Here is a 10,940-nt window from a genome sequence, read left to right on the forward strand (position 1 = left end):
TGTGAAATGTGAAGTTTATTTTTCTGTTTTGGTTCAAACTCGTGACCGAACTTGTTTCACTGGCAGGGTCCGTCCGGTCCTCCTGGTCCCAGAGGTCCACAAGGTCCGAGCGGTGCTAATGTGAGTTGGTATATCATCATCAGACTCAGTCAGGACCGACTTTAATGCCGTGAATTCAATGCTGCTGCGGTTTGTTTCCAGGGTGCTCAAGGCCCCACTGGAGGAGTTGGAGGACCAGGAGCAGTTGGAGAAAAGGTACATCGAATTTCAAATGTTGCTCTTTGCAAAGCCATTTCACACATTCAGAGTCAATTATTCATGTTCTTGTGTGCAACAGGGAGAAAATGGTGAAGCTGGTAACCCGGGATCACCTGGAGAGCCGGGTGTCGGAGTAAGTACGGACTAGATGACATGCAAATGATATTCACGCGTTTTCTTTGAACTGTATTCTGAGCAAGTAGCTTCATGTTTAAATAACAAAAAAAAGAAAAGCAGACAATTATCTGCACTGCGTTTGGAGCACGTGCCGGAGCACCTCTCCTCATTTCCCCTCTCTCTGCTTGTTGCCACTGGAGTTATATTTTTAGGGCGACCAAATAAATACAGGGGATAATGAGACTCGGGGTCAGGTGCAGACGAGTGTAGCTGGTTGAATAACTGGTGAAGTGGATCATTAGTTTGGACCGTCGCAGTTGTGATTATAGAGCACGTGAAACAGCCGTTTTTGCCATTTATTCTCAGCGATGCAGTCGTCTAAATATTCGCTTAATATCCGGAGCCCACAGTTCGTGTGGCTTCAAAACAGCTGTTATCGGCATGTAAATGTCCAGGAAGTGCATGTCATTCGAGGAAGCAGTCGTCATTATTTTGGTGGACTTCAGCAACACTGCTGGGTTTTTTTTTTATGTGATGATTATTTGTCGACTCGTTGTTTGCAATTCAGCTGTGTGTCCATCTACAAACTTGTGGGTTCAATTATAGATGGAGCGTTGCTGCGGGCTGCAGCTCTGGCTGGAGGGAGTCGAGAGAATATGTATTCAGCAACAGGCTGTGGAGTATTGTTCAAGTTAATAACTCATTTCTTCCAATCTCCGGCCGCTCTGTTCTTCTTGGACACATCTTGGTTGGGCGCGTCAGAGGAGGATGTGTTTTAAGGACTGATGATGATGATGAAACGTCAACTGTAGTAACGTCTGCCTGACAAGTTAAAGGAAGCAGATTCACTACTTCTGTCCAAGTATCTCCTTTTTTACAGAGAGTTTTGCTCTTGAGTTTCATGCCTGTTTCTCTCCTGCTCCAGGGCCCCAGAGGAGAGACTGGAGAGAAGGGAGAAACTGGACCACCTGGAGCTGCCGGACCTGCCGGAGCCCGTGGACCCCCTGGTGACGACGGTCCCAAAGGAAACCCTGTGAGTCCTGACGCTTAAGTTTCAGAATTCTGTCTCTGAATCACCATCACTCTTCCTCACCACAGGGTCCTGTTGGCTTCCCCGGAGACCCAGGACCCCCTGGAGAGCCTGGTGTTGCTGTAAGTTTCTCCGTTTTACTCTTATCGTTCCTCAATAATACAGCAAAATTGATCATATTTTTTTTCTCGCCTCAGGGTCTCGACGGTTTAGCAGGTGACAAGGGAGATGACGGAGAGGCCGGTCAGCCGGTGAGTTTCTCATTATTTGAATTTAAATAACATATTAACATGAGATTAGAAACCTGTCTGCTGTCGTGTGCCGTTGAACATGCTTTAAATCTTCTCCAGGGCCCACCTGGTCCTTCTGGTGAGGCGGGAGTACCTGGACCTCCTGGTAAACGGGTACGTACGTCACAATTGTTTGTGTCAGACAAAACTGTTCTGCCTATAGACGTTTGTAAAACCGGACCTCCACATGAAATGGGAAGTTGTACCCCATAATAGGGTCCAACAAAAGCCCCAAAAATGATATGTATATCGTTGGGGTTTAATGTACATCGATCCATATTTTCCGCGAAAAGGTCCAAACTGAGCCTGGTGAAGAGTAGTTCTCTTTCTTACCTAACTGCAGCCCAAATTAAACGCATGTTGCCGAGTCGATTCCCCCGTGTGCATGATGCACCGACACGTGTACACGGCCTGATTCGATCTGGTCAAGTGACGCTAGTTTTTGTCACTTAGCACGTTAGCATCCGCACAAAAAGCCAGTCATTCTGCGCACAGCGAGTGAATGATTTTCTGTCTGCCGCCGTTAATGGAGAGCGACTGGTCAGCGCAGCCACATGATAAATAATTATCGATCATATTTCCGATGCTCCGCGCTATCGCGTGTCTAAAACATCTCTGGCGCTTATCGTGACTGTCCTGCTGCCGCTGATGTTAGTGCTTGCTCCTGGACTGTGCAGGCAGATAAGAGTTCAGCCGATGTTTGTTAGCACTGAAGAAACACGCAGAGATGAATGGCCTCAGATCCTCATCTCCTCAATTTACTCTTCACGCACTCATTGGTTTGGTCGCGGCCGGACGGAAGTGCGGAACATTCTCGGTGTGAAAAGAGGTCGTGAACGAGAGGCCACTTTGTGGTCTGTAGCAATTCGACTGAGGCCCCGGGACTGAATGACACCGGCGTCCTCCGCTCATGTTAATGGACTCGGCGATTCCTCATCTCTCAGCGAAGTCGTCCGCTCAACTTCTGCCTCCAATATCTTCTGGAAATTGACTTGTGATCCGATGTTCGTTGATGCATGTTGTCGCTGGACTACATTAGCACACAAGCCCAGCTGGCCGCACGCACCCGCCCCACTAATGCTCGCACTGATGGCTGAACTCATAACCTACATGGAGGATCGGCGGCTTTTGTCTGGTCTATTTGATGACGGTTCTGATGGCAGCGGCCGGTTATGCCCAGAGGCTGTTTGGTGGATCGCTGCGGTGCTTTTAGCTGGGAAATTTAGGGCAGCAATAGTTCCCGTTTTTAAAGAGCCAGATGGGCATCAACAAAGTGTTCACCGTCGATGCACTCATGTTTAAACATTTGTGTTCACTGCCGTCACTTTACGTTTAAATGTGCTGATTCACGTGAACATGTTTTTCCCAGGGGCCCGTTGGAGCCGCCGGCCCCGAGGGTCGACAGGGTGAGAAAGGATCCAAGGTGAGTTACACTGGAAGACCAGCGTTTCTCAGGTGTAGCACTCGCTCTGGTTGTCATGGAAACTAGTGCAGACTGCCATTCACATACGTCCCCTAACAGTCGTTGAGTCATCAGCGCCACCTTTTTGAGGAACAGTAGTTTCTTTTGAGACGTATTGTGGTTCCTTGTGGTTCCACTGTGTTGACGAGGGTTTATACCTGAGCATGAGTCTGACCCTCCCGGCCTCCAACGTCGTCTCATTGTGATGGTGAAAGTAGGAGAGATTAATTCAGACTCATTAACTACTAAATGAGATTGCGTTGATGGACCAATAACTTTTTAAAACTGGAACAAATTCAACTTAAATGAATAATTTATACGTTCGTATGAGAAAAAAACACATTTGTACAAGATAATTATTGCGTTTGTACAAGAAAAAAACACGTTTGTACAAGATAATTCTTGCGTACGTACGAGGAAAAAAAACACATTTGTACAAGATAATTATTATTTTGTACAAGAAAAAAAACACGTCTGTACAAGATAATTATTGCGTTTGTACGAAAAAAACATGTTTGTACAAGATAATTATTACGTTCGTACGAGAAAAAAACACGTCTGTACGAGATAATTATTACGTTCGTACGAAAAAAAAACCCGTTTGTACGAGATAATTATTGCGTTCGTACGAAAAAAAACACGTTCGTACAAGATAATTATTAAATTCGTACGAGAAAAAAACACGTCTGTACGAGATAATTATTACGTTCGTACGAGAAAAAAACACGTTTGTACGAGAGAATTATTGCGTTCGTATGAAAAAAACACGTTTGTACAAGATAATTATTACGTTCGTATGAGAAAAAAACATGTTTCTACGAGATAATTATTACGTTCGTACAAGAAAAAAAACACGTTTCTAAGAGATAATTATTACATTCGTACGAGAAAAAGAAACACGTTTCTACAAGATAATTATTACGTTCGTCCGAGAACTTGATAATAATCTCAAAACGAAAGTGTTTTTTTCTCGTACAAACGTAATAATTATCTCATACGAACGAGATAAGAAGAGTTTTCTGAGGTTCTCTGCGGCCCAACTCGGGTCAGGCCCAATGTAGCTAACAGCTTCTCAAAGACTTTGCAGTGACCCGAGGGTCCGACATGGTAAAAGCACGTGTCGATGCTGAAATACAGAGGAAGCAAGGACTTCACAGCGGATGTGATGCTCTACGGCTGAGTGCCGTGGTTTTGAAGCCCTCTTCTTTGGCGACAGTTTCACTTCCACATGCTGGAAGATAGAAAAGAGGCATCTGTGTTGGAGTGAGGACAAATGTGATAATGAGTTTGAAGTCGGAGTCAAGTTCACCAGCCATGTTTGTTAGCTGCACGTCTGCCTGTCGGTCGCTTGAAGGAAGATTAAACTTGTCTCCTTCTTCCTGTTTTCCACGCTGTCACACGCACAAAGTGAGGCGGAGGTGGAAGATCGATCGGCTGGGAACCACCGCTGTTCAATCCGTTAGTTGTCAGAACAATTTAATCTCCTTCCTCCTGGCAGTGACATTTCTGCTCCGTCAATCCTCTCGGGAGCGACGGCAGATACCAACAGCTGATCCGACGCAAATCCTTCAAGATGACTCTGTTTTTTAAATCAAAAGTGCCGGAGCCGTTTCATGCATCAGAAGTGTGTGAGCGAGGAGGAGGCTTGATTCTGTGTTGTTTACAGGGAGAAGCCGGAGCGGAGGGACCTGTCGGGAAAACCGGACCTGTGGGACCCCAGGGGCCCAACGGCAAGCCTGGTCCTGAGGGTCTGCGTGGAATCCCGGGCCCTGTGGTGAGCTGGAGACGTCGTGAACACACTGAACCTGACTCTCTCTCACTCACATTGTAGATAGCAGTGAGTGAAGAATAGGTTTTTCTTCAGGATTTTCCACAAATATCACATTCAGATTTTCCCCTGTCAATGATTATTGTTCATGTTTCCATTCTTTTGAAAACAACCTTTCATTTGAATTGAATGAGCTTCTTCACTCCTGAGTTTGTCCCTTGATTTTCTCCCACGGTTGTATAGTTGGCCCGGATCTAATTGGACCTCTGTGGAATGGACGGCTGTTGTGAACCAGCGCGTAGCGTTGAATAATAACGGCGTCATTACGATCCGTGCTGCAGCGTGTGGAGCACAAATGTCCTTTCATCTATTCAATTATCCTTTTTTTTGTCTTTCAGGGTGAACAAGGACTCCCCGGTGCTTCTGGTCAGGATGGACTTCCAGGACCGATCGTAAGATTCCCAGATTATACGATGTTTATAAACACTCAAACTGCCTTGTACTGTCTCAGAGATCTTATTTTGGGATTACGCTTCTTTATGTTTCTTGCTGGATTATATTAGCAAGAAAGGTGCAACATTTCAGGATTATAAATGATAGTCTCCAATAGTAGCAATTGTCATATTTGATTTTGGATTATCACAGAAGAATATTCCTGAGGCTGCACATCCGGAAGTGAATTAGCAACGTGGTCCGGATTAGGCGTCTTCACTTATGACTTTATTGCGACGCACGTACAGTTTAGAAGTACTTTTGAAGTACATTTTGACCAGGGATTATTATTGACACACGCCATTGAAATGTGAGTGTCATGCTCAAGCATTGCTTCTGAATGTTCACAGATTACGTTGGTGAACGACTGGTTTTCAGGATTATTCATTTTGGATCATAGAAACAGTGGGAGATTATGTCAGAACGTCGGCAGAGAAATATACTTTTGATGGATTATGAGACCAGTTCTAGGAATTCAGCTTTTCAGTGGTAATCTTCCAATGTGGATTAGTAGTCCGGAATTCTAGATCGTCCTCTCCATTGTACTGTAGCGGACACAGTTCCAGTTAGCAGCAAGACGTCTGGATTATTTTGACCAGTTTAATTTGCGCCACACATTATAGAGTTTTATCGGAGTCGTGGCCACACACTCATCTGTCGGAGTCATGTGAGTTTGAAAACTGCCTCTCTGCCCCCCCTCCCCTCTGCAGGGACCCCCTGGACTTCCTGGCATGAAAGGCGACTCCGGAGGAAAAGGAGAGAAGGCAAGAGATTATTACGATCCGTATCTCCTGTCGCTTCATCCTGCGCTCCTCATATGTGCTGCCTCTTATCTGCCGCCTGAGCAAACGTCCACTTCCTCTTTCTTCTGTCTCTCCTGCTGATTTATGCAGCGCATGAGACTGTATTAATCCAATAATGTCATCTGCGTAATGGTCAGTGGTTTGATGCCAGAGACACCAGCAGATGGTCGTAACTCTCCCAATGAAATACCACCGCACTCCTCATATCCAGCTTGTAGCGTCCAGCTAATGCACGCACAGCTGAGTGGTGTTTCACCTTTGGTGGTGGACGAGCCGCCGCCTCAGTTTAGTCGCTGGAAATCACCTTTGCTCTGCTGGATAATTGATATTCATGAGGTGGAGGCTCTGCTCTGTCCACGGTCCAGGGCCACCCCGGCCTCATCGGCCTCATCGGACCCCCTGGTGAACCTGGAGAGAAGGGAGACAGGGGACTTCCTGGACCACAGGGGCTTGCTGGAGGAAAGGGTGATGCTGTAAGTCACACACACTTTTTTTTTTTTATGTTGACTACTGACACTGGCCTATATAAAACCTAAATTAATATTAAAATTTTGAATATATATATTTATATTATTATGTTATTTTATGAATTTATTACTATATTTTTTTTAATATATTTTCATGTAGAAAGTATTAAAGTAACTTGACGCCAACATAAAAAAATATATAGATTTAAGTTGAAGTCATTTTTAAGGTATAAATAGTATATGTTGTCAGTATTTTAATACATTTTAAAATTCATTTTTGTAAAAAAAATGAAAATGAAATAAACAATGTGTCACAATGGAATGGATTTTGTTTTGAAGTGGAGCTTCTCTTTCAGGGTCTTGGTGGAAACCAAGGACCCCTCGGTCCTCCTGGACCCCCTGGTGTTCCCGTAAGTTGTGAATCCATCCTTCTCTTTCCTTTTCTGTCCTTTTCAAAAGCACTTGATCTTGTCATTTTGTCCGTCACCTCTCACCTGCTCTCTGTTCCAGGGCACTCATGGACAGAAGGGCTCCAAAGGATCCACTGTGAGTTTCACTTCCAGGATCTAGTTCAGGAGAATTCAGCAGCTTCTTGTTCTCATGTGTCTCTTGTGATCCTTCAGGGCTCAGCCGGTCAGAAGGGAGACCCCGGAATGATCGGACCACCCGGACCCCCTGTAGGTTTCCACCTCTGTAGACAGTCCATGTAGTGTCAGACCAAAGAGAGTAACTGGCCCGCTCGGCCCGCAGGGTCCACCTGGTGACGCCATCCAGCCGCTGCCCATCCAGCAGTCTGGCAAACGCGCCCGGCGCCAGGTCGGAGCGCAGGGAGACCAGTCCTTCCCGGACTACGGATTGGAGGAGGGCATGGAGGACGTGTTCGGGTCCCTCAACAACCTCAAGCAAGACATCGAGCGCATGAAGTTCCCCATGGGGACGCAAGACAATCCCGCCAGGACCTGCAACGACCTGCGCCTCAGCCAGCCGGACTTCCCCGACGGTAGGCCCCGGACCTCTCTAGAGTACAGTGCTGTGGGAGATTGTCGATTCAGACCTGTGTTGGACTCGTGCCTCACCAGGCGAGTACTGGATCGACCCCAACCAGGGCTGCATCGGAGACTCCATCAAAGTCTTCTGCAACTTCACAGCAGGCGGGGAAACCTGCATCTACCCGGATAAGAAGTCGGCAGGAGTGAGTAACGGAGGAGAAGCGAGGCTCTGCTTGGACGCAGACCGGCCGATAACCACTGGTCTTTCCTGATCGCAGGTCAGGATCTCCAACTGGCCCAAGGAGTCGCCGGGCTCCTGGTTCAGCGAGTTCAAACGAGGGAAAATCGTGAGTAGATCGGAGTCCGGCCGGCGGGGCCCGGGACCTCATGGCCTCCCTTCTTCTGCCGCAGCTCAACTACGTGGACGTGTCGGAGAACACCATCACTCCGGTCCAGATGACCTTCCTGAAGCTGCTGAGCTCGGCGGCCCGCCAGAACTTCAGCTACACCTGCCACCAGTCGGTGGCCTGGTACGACGCCAAGGCCGACAGCTACGACAAGGCGCTGCGCTTCCTGGGCTCCAACGACGAGGAGATGTCCTACGACAACAGCCCCTTCATCAAGCCGCTGACGGACGGCTGCTCGGTAACTGCGCTGACCGCCCCCCCCGCTCACAGCGCCTTTAGTTTCCCGTGCCATTGCTGACTGGTGTCTGACCCGCAGGTGAAGCAGGGCTACTCCAAGACGGTGCTGGAGGTCAACACTCCCCGTATCGACCAGCTGCCCATCATCGACGTCATGCTGAATGACTTTGGCGACTCGCAGCAGAGGTTCGGCTTCGAGGTGGGACCCGTCTGCTTCCTCGGCTAGACTCGCCCGCCCCGCCACCCCCCCACCCCCGCCCGCTGAAAGACAGGGTCAGAGGCTCCGCCCCGCCACCTCTCGCCTCCCTGCCGAGAAACTCCTGTGTTTTCGTTTGTCGCCAAAGATCCACTAAAGCCCCTGGAAGCAGAAGAGCGCCCCCTGCCCTGTCATGACTCGCCGACCAGGGGAGTCTCCTCCTCGCCCTTGTGGGGCCACAATCACCTGACTTTATCTCAGAAAGGGAGCGACATCAGGAAAAGGACATCTGATGCCGGACCTTCAGCGACAGAGCACCCGCCCCTGACCCCTGACCCTTGACCCCTGACCCCCACGCCTCATGCCCCGGGTGTTGATCAAACCACAGAGGTGCTTTTGTGCAGAACCACAAAACACAGGTGCTAAAAAAGTGCTTTTTTTATTGATAAAACTGTAATTATTATTATTATTTTGTACAATATTGTTCCTTCCGAATCCACTTTAAAATAAACCTGCATGTGTCCCAGCTTTTAATATATATATATATATTTTAATTTCATCAATGTGTTTAGGGTTTTTTTTGTTAAGAATTGCTACGGATGAGAAGCAGAACAACAACTTGTAAAGAGTGATCAATTGAAGTGTAAATAATAGGACTGGAACGCTCCGATATTTTATTGTCACGCGAGGAACTCAAGCCATGACATACTAATTTAATCCCGATCATTCCTCCACATTTCCAAATCGTTTTTACGCTTCGGTTTTTGTTTTCAAAGTAGGTCGTGTCAAGTTTCACGGGAATCTCTCTAAACGCCATGTTTCATGTGCCTTACAATTGTTCTTTTTAAGATATTAAAACTGGATTCTGAACATGGTTTCACCTCATTTTGGGCTGGAAATCTGCTCTTTTCGTTCACAAATATCCCTTTTTTTGATATAAAGTTCTGCGCTTTTATGTTTGTGAGCCACGTGATCAGGTCGGGTCGTGGGGGCAGCTGCCGGTGCGAAGCGCCCCAGACTTCTCTCTCTCCATAAAAACTCTTCTTTAGGAGGCCATCTCTGCAACATGTCCCGGGTCTGCCCCAGGGCCTCCTCCCCTCCAGACATACCCAGGGAGCCCCCTACAGGAGGCTTCCCTTCACGTGCGTCTCTACCAAATGACTGCTCCTCATCTTGAGAGTCCAGACACCAGGTCACATGACCTGTCAGTCACATCCAAAACGTGGAAGTAGGAGCGCAGACTACCGGTGGACTGTCGTCAACAAAACAAAGACGATATTTTTAAAAGGTCTTAATTTCCCTTGTCCTTTTTCAAAAAAGTTTCTTCTAAAGGCTCTTTCTAACAGTGTTTCTGTCCCTCAAACAATACATTACTTTTAAAAAACACTTGAGATGCAGTGCCTTTATATCACGTTGTTGACCCACAACATACTTGACCTTGGGTGTGTTTCATGAGTGGCTGTGTCTTTCCTCTGGTCCAGTTTTACTTGAAAGTTTGGGACTCCTTCGGAGGAGAGAAGAACCTAAAAGTTCCAAACAAGTTGAGCGAAATTCAATGAGCTGCTGATTCACGACGTGCGCTCCTCCTCCAATCTTCATTAGCGGCGTTGAACTGATAATCTCTTGTGTTTGGACTCTTTTCCACATGCCATTAAACAGCAGCCCGGGTTATTTTGGTTTCCCTCTGCTGCCGTCGGCTCCTCGCCGTGATTTATCTGCTCAATTAAAGCTCATTTATCCCCATTACAGCGCTGGGGAGTCGTTGATGTGCTGGTTTGTTCCATCGGTGCCTGAAGCTTCGTTCCTGCAGAGGCTTTACTGTGAGGATCTTGTTTGGAGTGAAGAGGTCAGGTGTGGTGGGAAGGACCTCCTGGATGGGGTCGGAGAGCGGGGGAACTTCGGACCATCTCTCGTGAAGAGAGGGGCCCGGAGAAGGAAACAAGTGTTCAACCCCTGACAATGTCCCCAAATGTGTCACGGCTGGAATCTTCTGCCGTCTTCTCCTGGACTTTGCGGACGGATTTGCTGGGAAGGGCTCCAGCAGCAGCGCTCCGCTGTCCAGACCCGTGATCCGTCCGCCTGCTGTCCCCCGCTGATCTGACCGCAGCAGCTCCCTCACACAGACAACTTCAGCTAGTGCACACTTGAAAGTACAAACAGATGCAAAGTGGACCTGCTGGCTGCCAGGAACCAGATGGATCTGCAGGCCAGAACTTGTTCCAACTCAGCTGTTTTCTTATAGATTTTGTCTGATGAGAATCTGAAATTGCCCTTAAACTCAAAACTTATACCATTCATTTCAGATTGTTTTTATTTGTTTTGGTTTTTTTCCAAAAATCAATACATATCCACTAAATATAATAGATCAAAGGAATGAAATGGAAAACACGAGAATTGTGCAAACTAAATGTTTGGAATTGTAAT

The 10,940-nt window shown here is 47.3% G+C and overlaps 1 protein-coding gene across 1 annotated transcript in view; it reads left to right on the forward strand.

The window, feature by feature from the left end:
* Window positions 1-9,401, forward strand: part of LOC128769416 (collagen alpha-1(XI) chain-like) — a 70,140-nt gene extending 60,739 nt beyond the window's left edge. The window contains exons 48-67 of the mRNA XM_053883110.1: window positions 67-120; window positions 202-255; window positions 338-391; window positions 1,301-1,408; window positions 1,474-1,527; window positions 1,603-1,656; window positions 1,756-1,809; window positions 3,065-3,118; window positions 4,824-4,931; window positions 5,324-5,377; window positions 6,128-6,181; window positions 6,586-6,693; window positions 7,044-7,097; window positions 7,198-7,233; window positions 7,311-7,364; window positions 7,438-7,687; window positions 7,767-7,879; window positions 7,955-8,023; window positions 8,088-8,321; window positions 8,400-9,401. Coding sequence (XP_053739085.1) covers window positions 67-120; window positions 202-255; window positions 338-391; window positions 1,301-1,408; window positions 1,474-1,527; window positions 1,603-1,656; window positions 1,756-1,809; window positions 3,065-3,118; window positions 4,824-4,931; window positions 5,324-5,377; window positions 6,128-6,181; window positions 6,586-6,693; window positions 7,044-7,097; window positions 7,198-7,233; window positions 7,311-7,364; window positions 7,438-7,687; window positions 7,767-7,879; window positions 7,955-8,023; window positions 8,088-8,321; window positions 8,400-8,546 — 1,767 coding nt within the window. The 3' untranslated portion in view covers window positions 8,547-9,401. The remainder of the gene's footprint in view (window positions 1-66; window positions 121-201; window positions 256-337; window positions 392-1,300; window positions 1,409-1,473; window positions 1,528-1,602; window positions 1,657-1,755; window positions 1,810-3,064; window positions 3,119-4,823; window positions 4,932-5,323; window positions 5,378-6,127; window positions 6,182-6,585; window positions 6,694-7,043; window positions 7,098-7,197; window positions 7,234-7,310; window positions 7,365-7,437; window positions 7,688-7,766; window positions 7,880-7,954; window positions 8,024-8,087; window positions 8,322-8,399) is intronic.
* The last annotated feature ends 1,539 nt before the right edge of the window (window positions 9,402-10,940 follow it).

This window comes from Synchiropus splendidus, chromosome 13 (genome assembly GCF_027744825.2).
Source record: "Synchiropus splendidus isolate RoL2022-P1 chromosome 13, RoL_Sspl_1.0, whole genome shotgun sequence".
Lineage (NCBI taxonomy): Eukaryota > Metazoa > Chordata > Actinopteri > Syngnathiformes > Callionymidae > Synchiropus > Synchiropus splendidus.